The 17,992-nt window shown below is 41.0% G+C and overlaps 1 protein-coding gene across 8 annotated transcripts in view; it reads left to right on the top strand.

Moving 5' to 3' along the window:
• ERC1 (ELKS/RAB6-interacting/CAST family member 1) overlaps positions 1 to 17,992 on the top strand; it is a 319,311-nt gene that overhangs the window by 50,837 nt on the left and 250,482 nt on the right. For 5 of the 8 annotated variants that reach the window (XM_061638638.1, XM_061638637.1, XM_061638636.1 and 2 more), the window contains exons 5-7: positions 57 to 212; positions 1,147 to 1,239; positions 3,740 to 3,907. In XM_061638638.1, coding sequence (XP_061494622.1) covers positions 57 to 212; positions 1,147 to 1,239; positions 3,740 to 3,907 — 417 coding nt within the window. The remainder of the gene's footprint in view (positions 1 to 56; positions 213 to 1,146; positions 1,240 to 3,739; positions 3,908 to 17,992) is intronic. The other 3 variants (XM_061638641.1, XM_061638644.1, XM_061638640.1) reach the window with 2 other exon arrangements.

The raw sequence follows: 17,992 nt of genomic DNA, 5'->3' as shown, positions 1-17,992 counted from the left end.
AGGTTGAAAATCTATGAAAAATAAACTAATCTGCATTTTGGTCCCTATGTTTGAAGGATTCTAAGATCTCTTCCATGGAGCGTGGACTCCGAGATTTGGAAGAGGAGATCCAGATGCTGAAGTCAAATGGAGCTCTGAGTACAGAGGAACGTGAGGAAGAAATGAAACAAATGGAGGTGTATCGTAGTCATTCCAAATTTATGAAAAACAAGGTAATGAGTAAACAGTATCTGTTAGGCAATGAAATACACTCCTCTAAGAAACTAATTAAATCACTGAATCACAGAACAGATGAGGGACTTGCTGTCTACCCTCTCTACTAGCATATATGAACACACTCAAATTGTGAAAATGGGGCTTCCTCAGGATAACAAAATAAAGTTATTTTCACACTTTGAGTATTGCTGCTCAAATTTTAGTGATCTTTATTTCATAAATGGATGCAAAAGTACTATCCAGTCTGTTTTGGGGGGAAGTAATCACTATGAAATTAAGACACAAAAGGGCAGGAAACCTCAAAGGGTCACAGAAGATGTTTTACTCAACACACTTCGGGTATTGTAACTCTACCACAGAAGCATCTTTGTCTCAAAAAAGTGTAAGACCGTTTTGGGTTTTCTTAGTTAAAAAAATCCCTGAACTTAGCCACAGATAGAGCCAGAGCCTGAGCCTGGATCCAGTTTATCTCCTTAACCTACTTTATGCAAAATGGGAGATTCTGTTGTTGATCTGCTGCATTATGTGCACTTTGGCTATCATAATAATAAAATTAAAACTGCTCACCATAGTCCCCTTTCAAATTTATATATTTTGTTTTCACCTGTGTTTGCTGCTGGGCTCTGTGCTGGTGATTTCCCCCCAATTTGTTCTAATTCCCACACTATGTCAAATTGCCAAAGGATTGGTGACTTAATTTGAGATAATGACATGCCATCTACATTATTATATGTGCAATATTTCTTGTATGCAGACTTAGGTTGTGTTTTATTTTAAAGATCTTGCATTTTTATCAGGGTGGAGGGTTTGTCAAGTTTTGAATCTGCTAGCTGTTTATATTTTGCTTCTGTTTGCCTCTGTGCTGATCTGAGGAAGCTTGACAGGAGAACATTTTAATAAAAATGTAAAAGAATAACAATGTCGTGGCAGGTAGAACAACTGAAGGAAGAGCTAAATGCCAAAGAGGCTCAAGGGGAGGAGCTGAAAAAGAGAGTGACTTGTCTCCAGACTGAGGTCTCTACCGTAAGATTGACTTCTCTGTGTGCAGTGCCATTTATGTGGGCTCTGCTAGCTTTCTGGGTAGCTTACTTTGCTTACCTTGCACTCTGCAGCTGTGAAGAGCACTATAACTAACTATAGCTCTGTCTCCTGTTTACATATGGCTGGCATATGTAACATCGCAGTCTATAATCCAAACACCCAGTTTTTGTTTTCTTAGCTAAGGTGTCTTAAGCTATATGAAAGAATTTACGAAGAAATTGTCGAAGTGCTAAAAATATTATTCATGTGTTTGAGATGCATGCACTGAGCACCTGACAATGCACAGTACAATTTAGTCACTTATGACTTTGATTGTATTCCTACACAGTCAGGTTGTGAATTTTCATAAAGATTGTGTGAGATTAGGAGCATGAGATTATGAGCAGAAATGCAGAACTTATTCTAATAAAAAGATGAAAGATAAATATCTCTGTGACAGACTCAATGGAGAAACTATTTTTCTGTATGAAAAGTGATCTGTGATCTTACCCTAATTGCAGTCCAGCTTTCTACCTGAGGATATTTGTTGTATTTTGAAGAACTCCAATTTGAAGAATGTAGAAACTTACACATTTTAATGGTCTTCCATTGAGCACAGATATTGTCTGTGTATGTTTTGCAAGTGATGGAAAAATCATATAAAATTGCTTCCATGATCTTAAAAACTAAACATTGTATCCAGGGGTGTTGTTCAGCTGACAATAAATCTTTCATAGTAAAACAGGAAGGGAAATTTTTTTTGCCAACTCCCCCAAATCTGCTCCAGATGGCTGGGGGACAATTGATTCCCTCTGTTTTTTCCTCATGGAAGTCTCACAATCAGCTGTGACACTGTTGGATACAACCTTAAGCCCTTGTACAGTACAAGAGTTGGAAGAAAACATACCTTGCCTGCAGGTTCATAATCTATTATAGACAATGGCCTGGTATACACTAAGTTGTAGTTTGTGTAAACCATGGTTTGTTTTACAAACCACAGATTGTCCCACAGATGATCCAGCAGACCATGGCTTGTTCTACAAAATTTGGTTTGTGTTTGAAATACTCTTGTCTTGTTCCTTTGTGGTTTGGTGAGCATCTGGGGTGACCATACAAACCATGGTTAAGAAAAGGTGTTGGGTTCATATGTAATGCAAAGCTATAGTTAAAACAAACCAAGCTTCATAAGCCAGCAACAAACCATGGCTTCACATTGTGCTTTGTTGGCAGCAAAACAATAAAATATGTTTTTGTTTCAACAAGCTTTTCCAGTTGGATGAAAAGATCTCAGCCTTAGGTTTAGAAACAATACAAAATAAATACCTATCTTCAATTGTTTTTGTACTCTTCTTAAAACTGTTTTTAGTTGTTTTTATGGTATATCTGTAAATTGCCTTGAGACATATGGAAAAGCTTATTCATAAATTAACAAATTAGCATAATAGTTAAGCTGCTGGGCAGGATATGGATGCTCAAACCAACCAACCGTGGTTGAATAAATCATAGTTTAATCATGGTTTAAAGTTATGTGCAAACCAGGCCAATAACTAATGGCAATGTTTATAAGAGAAACGAAAAAACAAAAGGAAGGGAAAGATTTGGGAAGGATCATAGCTCAGTGGTAGAGCATTTGCTTTGGATGCAGAAGGTCTCGGGTTCAGTCCCCACCACCCAGGTAGGTCTGGGAGTGAACTCGATATAGGCAATACTTAGCTAGATGGACCAATGGTCTGACTCAGTATAAGGTACCTTCCTATTCTCTATTTGTGGAACCCTGGCATTGCTGTTGGAACTTAGAATCGGTACATTGCTTAAAGCCTTGAGAGTACTGAACAGTGAGATCAAAATACTTACTAATAATGTCTAAAGTACTACCTAGGAAATGTATTGAAGCTGTCTCTATTTTCAAATGAGTTTTTTGCTCAGATTTGTGTTAAAATATTTTCCCCTGCCATTCTGACAGTTTGAGGCAGTTTATAAACATAACTGCTATACAGAGAAACAAAGGCATGATGTAGTAGTAATGCAAACAGGAAACAAAACGGTACTAGCACTCTTCATCAAAGCATAACTGCTCCTTTTTAAAATCAATGTTTTCTATTCCTGTCACTCACTACCAAGTGCTTTAGAAAGCTTGGACTATGGCTGGAGGCTTTTTTACTTTATTTTATTTTTTGCTTTACCTCTTGGTTTGTCAGCAATTGTGCCTCTGCTTGAAGGGAAATGAAGTAGCAGAAGAATATGCATATTGGCTCCAATCCAGTACTATTTTCATTTTTATGACAACATTTTGAGACTATACTTACTCAAAAGCATGCATTCAGTGAAGGTTACTGTCCTTTCTTCTTTCTAATTTTCTGAGCCAGCTTGATGCCTTGCCTTTGTGATTGCTGAAAATATTGAATGTACATTGGTATTAAAATGCTTTCCATGATAGTTCATTCTTAGGTGCATTAATGTACAGTTTGACAACCTGTGTTCTCCTTTTTGGTTCCTCCTTTAGATTGGCCAGGTGAAACAGGAACTGTCACGCAAAGACACAGAGCTGCTGGCCTTACAGACAAAACTGGAAACCCTCACAAACCAGTTTTCTGATAGCAAGCAACACATTGATGTGCTCAAGGAGTCCCTCACAGCTAAAGAACAGAGAGCTGCTATCCTACAAACAGAGGTGAAGGATGCAACCTTTGAATTATTGCTCTTTGTTAACTACTTGGGAGTCTTTTAAATTTGGGGGGTGGGATACAGAAATGTAATGCTAGAAAACTCTTGACCACAAGTAAGTGATTGGCTATAGGCCACAGGAGCATGTACTTTCTCCAGCTTCTCTTGGCTCCAGCATCAGTTGTCCCCTTGAACTGCAGTTCGATTGTTGGACTAGTCTTGAAGTTCACTGGGTGGCCAAGGGCCAGTCACAGTCGCTTGGCCTAACCTACCTCACAGAGTTGTTGTGAGGATAAAATGGGGGAGGAGAACCATACACATCACCTTGAGCTCCTTGGAGGAAAGGTGGAATATAAATGTAAATATACAAGTGCAATAAATAAATCAGTAAATAACTATAAATTAAAAAATGAGAAGACCAAAGGTCCATCTTGTCCAACAGTGTCCAGCCAGAAAACTCGGTCAAGCCCACAAGCAGGGCCTGAAAACAACAGCCCTCTGTTTGTTTGCCACCAGCATTTTATATTCAGAGCCATATTTCTGGAAGTTCTGTTTGGCTATCATGATGGACCAGGAGTTCATCTATGCCTTCTTTAATAGTTAACTAAGCTATCTCCAAACACCATATGCTGTGCAGTGATTTTCTATCACTGTGCAGTGAAATAATACTTCTTCTACTACTGATCAGTTTGATTGGGTGACCTGGGTTCTAATATTAGTGAAGAATAAAAATCTTGATCCACTCTCTTCATGAAACTGTTTCCTTAATCATTTTCCCCCAACCCCGGTAATATTAAGCTACAATGCTTTTAGCATTTCCTCATAGGGGAAGTGATCATTTTGTTGGCCCAGTTTTGTAACTTTCGCTGCTGAGCCCTGCATGGCTGTTTTTCAGTGAGCTGCATCCATGACCCAATGATCTTTCCTGGATAGTTGCAGCCTATTTAGCCTCCCATCACTGTATGATGAAATTGGGATTTGTATCACACAACATCCCCACCCCCCAAGTCTTAATTGCCTTTGTGTTGCCAGTTCACCCATGTAGCTTTTCAGTATGCTTTGGATTTCACCATCCTGAATACTTAGAAGTGTCCAAGTCTGGATGACACCAGACTGGAGTGAATGAATAGCACTGGTTCCAATTCAAAGCCTTGGTGAAGTCCATTAGTTAGTTCTCTCCAGTGTGTCCATTTTTTCCCTACACTTTGCTTCCTGCTCTTTAATTAGTTATGGATCCATAAGAAGACATGCCCTCTTATTCAGTGACAATTAAACTTGCTTACGTCTACACTGAGATGAAGCATAATTAAAATGAATGGGGTCCCTTGTTAATCAGGGTTTGCTAAGCAGCTTCAAACTCTAGTTCTAAATCCTGGTAGAAAGGGAACTCTCATTAGGTTATAGGTATAGTTATAGTTGTATCTCTATAGCTATGTTGTAGTTGTTACGTGCCTTCAAGTCGATTACAACTTATGGCAACCCTATGAATCAGTGACTTCCAAGAACATCTGCCATAAACCACCCTGTTCAGATCTTCTAAGTTCAGGTTTATCTCACACCCTTTCCGATGGGGAACCAATTGGTTTCTCCATATTCTGTCCTTACAGTAGCCTCTTGTCCAGCGTATAGGTTGCACATCAGAACAATCAGATGCTGTGGTACCCCCATTTCTTTTAAAGCATTCCATAGTTTTTCATGATCTACAGTGTCGAAGGCTTTGCTGTAATCTATAAAGCACAGGGTGATTTTCTTCTGAAATTCCTTGGTCTGTTCCATTATCCAACATATGTTTGTGATATGATCTCTGGTGCTTCTTCCCTTTCTAAATCCAGCTTGGACGTCTGGCATTTCTCGCTCCATATGTAGTAAGAGCCTTTGTTGTAGAATCTTGAGCATTACGTTACTTGCATGGAATATTAAGGCAATCGTTCGGTAATTACTGCATTGTCTGGGATCCCCTTTCTTTGGAAGTGGGATATATATTGAACGCTTCCAGTCTGTGGGCCATTGTTTAGTTTTCCATATTTCTTGACAAATTTTTGTCAAAATGTGGACAGATTCAGTCTCAGTAGCTTGTAGCAACTCTATTGGTATGCCGTCTATTCCTGGTGATTTGTTTCTTCCAAGACCTCACATTTTAAAATTTCTGGTTCTTCATCATATGGTTCCTCCGTGAATGAATCTATCATCCTGTCATCTCTTTTATAGAGTTCTTCAGTGTATTGCTTCCATCTTCCTTTTATTTCATCTCGGTCAGTCAGTGTGTTCCCCTGTTGATTATTCAACATCCCTACTCATGGTTATAGCTATAGTTCCAAACAAAAGGGAAAAGCTAGCGTTCCAGTGGCTCTTACTCTAGTTACATTATTGTCATCTGTTCATATTGGTGCATTTGTATACAGTAGTTATGCTTACAACCTAAATGCATGTTCTGCACACTATCCCTTCTGTAATATATATATATTTAAATGTATAACGTCTTAGAGGGCAGAACTGTCCAATTCATTTTGTTGAATTAACACTAACTTACCCTGGAAGGTAAATAACTGTTTCATTTTGCTTGTATTTGGCTAAGTAAATATGTTGGCCATAAGAGGGCGCCAGTGCATTATGTAATACAGGATTCTCTAATATGCATCAGAAGGATATGGATATTTCAAACTTTGACGACAATCCTTTTATTAGTGGGCATCTTCTTTAACCATGACCAATAAAAGTGCTGTTAACTTCTTGTACTGCATGAAAAAATTGTTGAGTTGGTATATAGGGCTTCCCCAATAACTCTTGTACATTGCAATTGTTGCTGAACAGTTGTTGAAACTATAAGCAGCTGGTTTCTGTACATTTTATTTTATATCCTTGCTCAAATGCCATAAAGCTTGCTTCATGTGGAGCTGAGCGCAGGATGAAGCTGCTTGGCCTGCTCAGGGTGAGAGCCTGCCATGGGTTCTGGAAGAGAACCCTGGGTGAGAGGTGGGGTGGTTTCTGTTTTTTGGCTGGGACAGGTGGATCTATTGTTGTTTGTGTCCCATTCCTGTGAACATAGGTGGGTTAAGGGAATGATGTGCTGGGACCAGGGACAGAGGGAGGAGGGGAGTGAGACTGCCATCCCTGAGATGGTAGGTATGGGTAGGTATGGAGGTGGGCAAAGATATATGGGGGGGAGAAGGAGGGCTACCTGCATCAATGCCCTTGCCCTCTGTGCTTCACCCACCATGTGTCAGAATCTAGGGGTGCCAATCAGTCGATCCCCTGGTCTGGTGTTGCTGCTGCTGAATGCCAGGTCTGTCCAGAATAAACATCTATCGTCCATGATTTTATCGTGGATGAGAGGGCACACTTAGCATGCATAATGGAGACGTGGGTGGATGAGCTCGGTGACCTTATGCTAACACAGCTGTGTCTGCCTGGGTACTCAATGCAGCACCAGACTAGAACAGAAGGGCAGGGGGGTTGCTATCATCCATAAAAAAAATCCATCTCCGTTGCCAGGAGATCAATCCACACTGTGACTATGTTCAAGGGATTGTTCATGGTGTTGGCCCAGAGAGACAGAATGGGGATGTTGTTAGTGTACTGTTCACCCTACTGCACTACAACCTCCCTGCACAATAGTGTTGGGGAACTTCAATATCCACGCTGAGGTTCTCTCAAATGGGCCAGCTAGGGACTTCATGCCCTCTCTGACAACCATGGAGCTGTCTCCGCACATCACTAGTCTGACGCATGTAGCTGGACATACCCTCAACCTATTTTTTTTGACACAGAGCGGATTGCTAATGCTCCATTGATTGGTGGCTCATTGTGAGCCTGTTGTCATGGATGGATCATTTCCTTGTGAGGTTTGGGCTGAATGTGGCTACCTTATGCTGCAGGGGTAGGGGTGGAGGTGGGGCTCTTGAGATGGCCTGTCCATGGAGACTGATGGAATCTAAGGGTGTTTTCCAGCTGACATGGCTGATGCTCATGTTGAGGCTCTCGTCATACTGTGGAATGGTGAGATGTATAGAGCCATTGGCAGGATTGCTCCAGAGTGCCTTTGCCATTGCTGTGGAGCACATAGGTCACCTTGGTAGTCTAGTGACCTGCATGCGATGAAACAGGAGGGTAGAGGGCTAGAGTACAGGTGGCCTAATTCTCAGTCTGAACCTGACAGAGCACATTTGATGTGATATCTTCATACGTACCACGCAGCAGCGGCAGCAGCGAAGCCTACTTCTTTGCCACCACTGCATCTGCAAGGAGCTGCTTGGCAGAGTTTTTCTGAATGGTGAATGGGTTTTTGTCATCTGGCCAAGAGAGCTTTGCTCTGACACCATCAGAGGCCTGCTGTAACAACTTTGGGAGGCACTTTAGGGACAAAATTGCTCAGATTTAGGCTGAGCTGGATGCCATGGTTAGAGCAAGTCCAGTGGAGGCATCCAGGATACTGTCTGTCCCATCTATACTGGATCAGTTTTGATTATTGCAGCCTGAGGATGTGGACAAACTGCTTGAAGAAGTGTGGCCAGCCATCTGCCCCCTTGACCCTTGTCCATCTTGCGTTCTTAGTTCTACCGGGGGTGTGTGACTGGGTGGGTCCAGGGAGTGATCAATGCTTCAGTGAAAGAAGGTAGAGTACTATCCACCTTGAAGGAGGTGGTGGTGGTGGATCCCCTCCTTAAGAAGTTCTCCTTGGACCCAGAAGTATGAAATAACTATCGCCCAGTAGCAAATATCCCATTTTGGGGCAAGATGCTCAAGCAGTTCAATGTCAGACATACTTGAAGGAGACTGAGTCTGGCTTTAGGCTCGGTCATGGCATTGAAACTGCATTGGTCACCCTGGTTGATGACATTTGTTGAGAGAGAGAGAGAGAGATGGTGGGAGTGCAACCCTGCTCATTCTCCTTGATCTCTCGGTGGCTTTTGATACCATTGACTATGGTATCTTTCTGGAATGGCTCAGAGAAGCAGGGTTGAGAGCACTGTACTTCATTGGTTCGGCTCCTACTCCAAGGATGTTTCCAGAAAGTAGTTATGGGAGGCTTCTGTTCAACATCATGAGAGCTTTCCTGTGGTGCCCACAAGGTTCTATCTTGTCCCACAGGCTACTTAACATATACATGAAGCTGCTGGGAGTGGTCATCAGGAGTTTTGGAGTAAAGTGTCACCAATATGTGGATGGCACTCAAGTCTGGTCCATCTGAATTGAGAGAGACAACTGAGATGCTAGATAAGTGTCTGGAGCCAGCGATGGACTGCATGTGGGCCAACAAACTGAATTCTGGAAAGACAACAGTGTTCCAAGTTTTTGAGTCCAGGAGATGGGAAGACTGCCTGTTCTGGATGGGGTTGCACTCCCCTGGAAGGAACAGGTTCGTAACTTAGGGGTACTCCTCGATCCAACATTGTCATTGGAGGCTCAGGTGGCCTCAGTGGCTTGGAGTGCGTGTTTCACCAACTATGGTCCCTTTTAGACATATGATTTGGCAACAATACTCCATCCTCTGGTAAATTTCAGATTGGATTATTGCACTGCGCTCTATGTGGGGCTGCCCTTGAAGATGAAGATGACTAAAGTGTCCTCTGCAGAAATTGCCACTTTGACCAATAGCCAAAGACAGGGAGCACCTGTCTGAACCTTCCCAATCTCCAATGCTTGCAGTGCTCCAGCCCTCTCTCCTTTCAGATACTGCTTAAAACGGTAGTTCCCAAAGGGTTTCCTTGCCGCTTGCCTTTCCTGCAAGGAAAGATGAAGAGTGAGAGGAGCCGTCTTCTTTAGGAGCTGCCTTGTCAAGACTCCTGGCATTCCTTGAAGCAGTGACCTTGAAGCAGCTGCCACCACCATATTTCACTGTAGAGATGGTGTGTCTTGAGGCACGGGCAGTGTTAGGTTTGCGCCACACATAGCACTTTGAGTTTTGGCCAAAAAGCTCTATCTCAGTCTCATCTGACCACAAAACCTTTTCCCACATCTCAGCTGGGGCGCTGTCATGCTTTCTGGCAAACTCCAGGCATGCTTTCAGATGGTACTTTTTGAGTAACGGCTTCTTTCTTGCCATTCTCCCATACAGGCCAGTGTTACACAGAGCTCTTGATATGGTTGACTGGAGCACCATTACTCCACTCCCAGTCACTGAACTCTGTAGCTCCTTCAAAGTGATTCTTGGCCTCTCTGTGGCTTCTCTCACAAGTCTCCTTGTTTGAGCACTGAGTGTTGAGGGATGGCCTTTTCTTGGCAATGCCTGGGTGTTGTGATGCAGCTTCCACTTCTTGATTTTCATCCAACTGTGCTCACTGGGATATCCAAACACTTGGATATCATTTTGTACCCTTTTCCTAATCTATGCATTTTATTACATGATCTCTCACTTCTATAGAATGCTCTTTGGTCTTCATTTTCCTTCAGATCCACCGCTTGACCAATGATCCTTCAACAGTGAGGTTTTTATCCTGACAATGTGACAGCAACTTTAATGGTTCACAGGTGGAGGCCAATTGTAAGGTAATTGTGTCCTCAGTAGGGCAGTTTCTTTCATCTGAGTAAAATGGGAGCTTCCACAGCACAGGAGTTCAATGCTTGTGCAAGCAACATGTTTCAGTTTATGTTTCTTACAAACATCTCCCAGCATAAAACCATTGCCACCTTACAATAATTGATTTTGAGTTTCAGAATATAATATCATACAGAACGAAATTACAATGTACCATTTACAATGTACCATTTGCAGTTCAGTAATATGAGAGGTCGGGGTCTGATTACTTTTGCAAGGCACTGTATTTGTAGGGAGATTATGAACTCAGTCATAGTTGTCCATAACTGTCCCTGTTGCCATTGTCCAAGAAACAAAGACGTATCTTGTGCACTGATACTTTGCACTTTGTATGCACAGTGAAGACATTCCAGGATATAGAATGGTGAGACTGCATGTATTTCTGCTTCTACCATAGTTTTGTAAAAAAACAGAAAGTATTGCTGTAGGGACAGCAAAATGGATGCCTTTTATTAGCATTAAGTTTCCTTAAAATTTGGTGCTCAGATAATTAAACGTTTCCTGACTTTATCACTTGTTGCTGTTTATACCCTGAAGTTTTGCCTGTAGATTTAAAAGGAACATAATATAAGAACGTAAGAAGCACCTGCTGCATAAGGCCAATAGCCCACATTCCACTCCTGCAGTTTCCAGCAACTGGTATTTGGAAGCATACTTCCTCTGCCTAAGGAGGCAGATCATAACCATCATAGTTAGTAGCCACTGGTAGCCTTTTCCTCCACTCATTTATCTAATCTTTTAAATTCATCCAAGTTGTTGGCCATCACTGCCTCTTGTGGGAGTGAATTTCATAGCTTAAATATGCAGTGTGTGAAGTACTTTCTTTTGTCTGTCCTAAATCCACCTATGCAGGCAGAGCACAGCCATCGTAGCTAGTAGCCATTGATGGCCTTATTCTCCATGTACTTGCCTAATCTTCTTTTAAAGCCATCCAGGTTGGTGGCTGGCCATCACTGCCTCCTCTGGGAGCGAGTTCCATAGCTTAACTATGCACTGTGTGAAGTCCTTTCTTTTGTCTGTCCTGAATTTTCCAGCATTCAACTTCATTGGATGCCCACAAGTTCTAGTGTTATAGAGAAGGGGAGAAGGAGAAAAACACTTCTGTCATGTCACCTCTTACTCGCCTTTTCTCTAAACTAACCCCCCCCCAGATGCTGCAATCTTTCCTTATAGAGGAGTCACTCCATCCCCTTGATCATTTCAGGTGCCCATTTCTCAGCCTTTTCCAGCTCTACAGTATCCTTTTTGAGATGAGGCAACCATACCTGTACACAGTATTCCAAATGCAGACACACTTTAGATTTATATAGTGGCATTATGATATTGGCAGCTTTATTTTCAGTACCTTTCCTAATGATCCTAGCGTAGAATTTGCCTTTTTAACAGCTGCTGCACACTGGGTTGACATTGTCATTGAACTATCCACTACAACCCCAAGGTCTCATCCTGGTCAGTCATTGCTAGTTCAAACCCCATGAGTGTATGTGTGAAGTTAAATGTGTAATAACTTTACACTTGTTTACATTGCATTGCATTTACCATTTTATTGTCCATTCATTCAGTTTGGAAAGATCCTTTTGGAGCTCTTTGCAATCCGTTTTTGTTTTAACAACCCTGAACAAATTCATCAGCAAACTTGGCCATCTCACTGCTCACCCCTCACTCTAGGTCATTTATGAACAAGTTAAAAGTTATGAAAAAGCACAGGTCCCAATACTGATCCTTGGGGGACTTCACTTTCTACATCCCTCCATTGGGAGAACTGTCCATTTATTCGTACACACTGCTTCCTGCTACTTACGTTAGAGGAAGTTAGGGGACAGAAGAAAGGAATCTAACTGAGCACACCTTCTCTCAAGCTACTCAGTGTGTGCTAAAAATGCTGATGTTAAATCACTTTAACAGAATAATTTATGTGTGCATGTTCACTGAATATTTTTTTAGTTGAAGCGCAATAGCACTGTCGCAGGACACTTTATTTTTTGCTAGAGTGCATGTCTAATGGATAGTGTTAATAAGTGATGGTGACCAGTGGCCAAACCTTTACACACTTTTTGCTAAGGAAAACAACTGTATGTGCTTTTAAAAAATGTTTAAAACCAAAGTGCGGAATGTGTTTAATTTAATCCGCAAACAAGACTTACATTTTTTTCAAATGTTCCCTTTTCTCTTAAGGACTGGGGTGAATAAAAAGGACAAAAATCATGAAGCAGAAAGTGGAAGGCTGGAGATTTAGGACACATTTACAATACCCTGGTTGTTGCTTCCTAGTATCCATAATCAAGGACTGACAGATCTGGAAATACAGCAGATTGTCAAGCATACCATTTTTTAGGTGGCCCAAAAGGATTTCTGAAGGATTCCCCAAAAGACCCAAAGATCTGATCTTGAATTAAAAGAGTTCAAGATCAGATCTTTGGGTCTTTTGGGGAATCCTTCAGAAATCCTTTTGGGCCACCTAAAAAAATGGCATGCTTGACAGTCTGCTGTATTTCCAGATCTGTCAGCCCTTGATTATGGATACTATGGATATTTAAAAATCATTTATATGGTTTTTATTCTGCCTTTCTGTATTGGCACACCTTCAGTAAAGAATATTCAAGAATAAATGGCAAAGCAGCAGCTTTCTTACATTTTATACTTCATGATAACTATATAGCAAGGTCATCATCCACAGAGGACAGCCACATACATTTTTAAAAAAATTAAGCAAAGAATTCTATGCCTATTGAGCCCACATACCTAGTATATAGGCCAATTTAATTTGTTATAACAATAGTCATTCAATGCATGGAACTAGAGAACTGGTCACTATTGGATATGTTGGTATCTCAATGACTAATCAGGTCTGAGACATAAAGAGAGGGCAACTGCCCATCCTACCTAAGTGGCACCCCAGATGCTGCTAGCTTGATGATTCTTTATGTTTTAGAAATATGAGTGTTGAGAGTCATGGGAGAGGGTGCTCTCGGAAAGCCTCACTCTCTTTCCAGAACAACTCTCCAAACTCCTTCTATTTCTAAACTCTTTTTAAAAATGTACCCATGTCTTTCAGCCTTTTTGCTATAATTATGAGGGCTTGAAATATTTGTTTCCTTCTGTTAAAAGTCAAAAGCTCAGCTCTGATGGCTGCTTTTTAGTAAAAGCAGGAAGCTAGAGAAATACTCACTCTTGTTTAATTGTCCACAGACACATGTTAATATAGGAAATTTACTTTTAAAGTGTGGAGTTGCTTTAAAGATAGATTGTGGAAGCCTGGTACCTATATTTCTTCTATTTGAAGTATCTGCATTCAAAGCTTGGTAATTGACATCTGTAATATTGGGGCTGAAATGCAAAGTGACCCTGCCTTGGGCTTGTTTATCCTAAGGGCAAGTAGGCAGAGAGGATGTTGAGGTTAGCTTCAACATGTAAAGGAATCTTTATAAATAGTTTTAGAAACTTAAAATATTTTTGTAAATAAAGCAAAATATAAAGCAACATTTATTTTGGAATAAAATGCTTCATCCATATACAATTTTATTACTATCCCACTGAGTCCTTTTGCTTGGATCAGCATTGGCAAGTGTATGGCTAATTCAGCCTCTTGAAATATTATGGACCCCCTACACCCACTCAGCAGTATCTAAGTTACTGGGTCCTTTGACTTCCCTGTACCAACCCAGTGCCAAATGAGGAAATTTGTATGCAATAGAGAACTGAATCCAACACCCAAGAGGTTTGTTATTTACATTGACTGTGCTTAGGTATTTGAGGCTCTATCACAGAAGAATGTATTTGCATTTCACATGATTTTTATATATTCCAGTTTTGATCCTCTGCACACACTGTTTTGAAACAGTTTTAGGATACCCTCCATGGTCATTTGGATATGAATTAGTTGCCTGATTGAAATCTCAGGAAACAGATTTGTCAGCAAATGTTTTTTGCCTGAAAATAGTCATAAAAACACACAAAAAGGGCAAATTGGGACAAACAACAATCTGGCTTTTGTCTTGACCTGAGTGCTCTAGTTGGCTGAACTGCAACAATGGCACATAAGCTTAGAGGTCAGAACAGGCAGAGCTCTGGGTGTTGTTTATTGAAATTAAGTTTTCTGAGTTCTGTCTGCTCCCTTGAAGCACAACAGGAGAGTGTTGAGGTGAGAGAGTTGGAAAGCTGACTGGTGATTAAGTGTGGGAGAGAGAAACTCTAAATTGGTGAAGAGGAATAGTCTCACAGCAACTGCTGTGGCTGGAGCACTCTCCATGGCCCATTATCAGACATCCAGCTCCATAGCACAGGAGAAAGGAGCAGTAAGGGGTGTAAAAGAACAGCTCTGTCCTTGGTCAGTGGAGGATCCTGGCAGAGCTCCATCAGCTATTAATATTTTTGGGTCATGCTGCAGCTCTGTAATTAAACATAAATCAATATCATAAAAGAAGGCCAACTTTTGGTTAAAATAGCTTTCCTTAACATAAGTCAAAACCGGGAAGGCTGTTTTTCAGAATAGTTTCTGACTCTTAGAAAGCTACACGATGACTTTGTTGAAGTTGGCATTAATCTACTTGAACTTGAGTGTTCGCATTCTATGTGAGACATCCATAAAATGTGTTGCTATGAATAAACAGTGGCATAATTTCTGCCTGCAAGAATAGGGTTAACATGATGTCCCTGTGCCTTGCCAGCTCTTAACAAATTTTGCTGAAAGCACATTCTATGGTTTCTAAGATGAGACGGCACACAAGAATTAGAGCAGGAGTTCATGTCATCCCAAATTATAAATCAATATGGAGTTCAAAGGGACTCACCAACTAGAAAGTAGTAGATTATAATGCCATTGCTGATATGGTTGGTTATTCATTTAGAATGGCTTGCTTGATATATATTGCAATTGGAGCATATGCTAAAATACTATTGGAAGGTGGTGGGGTATATGTGGAATTATCAGTGAAAATGAATTTATCCTAGGATCCAAAGGATGCTTGATATCAAATTCTGGGACCTGTTGTCTGTAAGGCGTTACAGGCACCTATCTCCCTACACTGCTGGGCAACTTAGAGAATGCCTGCTGCTCTGTAGCATGGCTGTTGCAGGTGGTTAGATGGTGTGCCACAGCTTTCAGGGCCAACAGGTTCAAGTGACCTTCATTGTCATCATATGACTGCTTCATATAACATGGCTTCTTAGTTTGAGCAACCACTCAGCACAGGCTGGGCTGCTGCAGACTGTCCAAAAGTCAGCATGAATATGCAGAACAGCCAGAACGCCACCTCATTTTTTTTTTTTAAATTAAAGAATATTTTCAGAGGTTAAATTGAGGCTGCTATCATGTCCTATTTTCCCAGACAGATGGTCCACATTGATAGGTGGGTCTTGTTCAGAGAGACTTGATTGTCATCTTAATTCCTAGAGCCATCAGCCAACCTTGAGTGTCTTTGAAGTAGTTTCGTCATACACTTCTTAGCTTTGGCGTCCAAACCAGCCGTCAAAGCAGCTGGGAGCTTGTTGAAGGTGTAGTGGAGGGAGCATATATACATGTACTCACAAAGAACTTGCTCTCCGTTTGTGGTAATGGATTATTTGTAATTATGGTTGATTCATCTTTATATTTCTTACAAAGTTTTATTTCTAGACTTTGTCTCATTTCTTAAGGCAAATTTATGCTTAGCTTAGACAATTAGTTCCTTGACGAAAGGAGAAGCATAGCATTAAAGGAAAGACCTGAAGTGTCAGCTGCAGTTAACTCATTGTCTGAACAGTTAATAGCTTTCTGTATTTGGAGTTGACCAAGTTTCGTTTGACATCTTGAGCTTGCACAGAAAGAGCCAAAGATTCATAATACAGCCAGCTTACCCACCATGACTGATGGCTTTATAATGAATTCAGCTAATAAGAACCGAATCTGATACTGTCAAATAGGATTAACAGTCAAGTTAGCTAGCTTGAACTGTTTTTTAAAGCCAAACCGATAAGGGTCAATGGGTTTCTTTTGGGATTGTGAATGGCCTGGTGTTGTCACTCTTATTCTGCAGTAGTCCTTCAGATTGTTCGTTTCTTTCTGGTGGCCATCTTCCCTAAACTGAATTTGTGTTCAAACTGTACTCCTCCCTACTACCATTCCCCCTGCCCTTTGACTTTAGAACATTATGTGGGCTAAAAACATGGGAACATAATATTCTGCAAATTTACAAAGCTACTTGGCTCTCTGTGAATTCTGCATACTTGATTATTTAACTTTATTTGTGCTTTAATCTTCTCTGAAATGTCAATATAAACAATACAAACTATATCAAGAATGGCATGCCTTTGAGGAGGGGGGCAGTTCCTACTGAATGTGTTTCTCCAGATTGTACAACAACTGTCCTGTCAGATAGGGATGCATAGTAGTGTCATGGTTGTGGGTTTCTTTGTGGGGTTTTTTTTTTTGAGATGGGGGTTGTATTTTCTCAATGGACTGATACAGTAATATCATTTGCCCACATTTATTTCGTGTTATCATCGTCTCTCCCATTCCTTTATTCCCACTGTCAAAATGCAACTTGTAATCTACTTGGAGCAGGGAACTCTATTTTCCTTAGGTTGTAAAACACTTATGTACAGTGATGATCACACGTATTTGATCTCATAAGGGAATTATGGGCTCTCGTACCTTTTTGAAAGGATATCTTTAAAAAAAAGTACCTACTTGAAAGCTGTTTTCAGTGTTTAAGAGTTAATTTAGATTCTGGGGTTTGGTTTAATTGATAGTGATGCAGTGTTCATTTGTCAGAATTGTTAATGATTGTGCTTTTTGCTGAACCCTAATAATTGAAACATCCTTTTCAGTATAACTCTGATCCAGATGCACACTCAGCTGTGAGGTTAGGACTAGTGTACCATAACAGCATGCATATATAGTTATAAAATGAACAGTTTTCAGGAGGAAAACCTCAGATGACTATCTCAGCAGATGGCCAGATGGATACAGGGAACGGTAGTCCCTCAAATATCTGGGTCTTAAGCTATGTAGGGGCTTTAAAGATTAAGACCAGCACTTTAAATTGAGTTTGTTTTTCATACTGTCTTCAAAGACAGTCCCATGTCAAGTTCATTACAGTAATCTAACCTAGAAGCTACCAGGCCATGGATAACCGAGGCCAGACCACATGTGGGTTATATGCGGGCCTTCTATGTAGTCTGTCATGTGTGCCCAAGCCACCCCTGCAGGGGAGCACCATGTAAACCATGCTTCTCTTGCTCTGCAAAATAACTAGAAGCCACTGTTGGATGGTTTGAGGTGCATGGAGATGACTCGCCATGCACCTTCCCTGCAGAGATACTTTAAAACCAAGGATCCTTTTGCCTATCACTGGCATAATCCTCATTTCAAAGTGCTTTTATTTCCCTGCTGAGGGTGGGGAGGAGCCTGCCTAGGCCATTTCCACCACTATGTGGCCCCTGAGTGCCCACCCACTGTTACATGTGGCCTTTGGTGGGCAAAAAGATTATTTCTGCCCAGGAGCAGAGCTTGGAAAAGTTACTTTTTTGAACTGTAACTCCCATCAGCCCAGTCCAGTAACTTTTCCAAGCTCTGCC

Source organism: Rhineura floridana, chromosome 8 (assembly GCF_030035675.1).
Source record: "Rhineura floridana isolate rRhiFlo1 chromosome 8, rRhiFlo1.hap2, whole genome shotgun sequence".
NCBI classification, from domain to species: Eukaryota; Metazoa; Chordata; class Lepidosauria; order Squamata; family Rhineuridae; genus Rhineura; species Rhineura floridana.
This window is presented reverse-complemented; position numbering and strand designations above follow the sequence as displayed.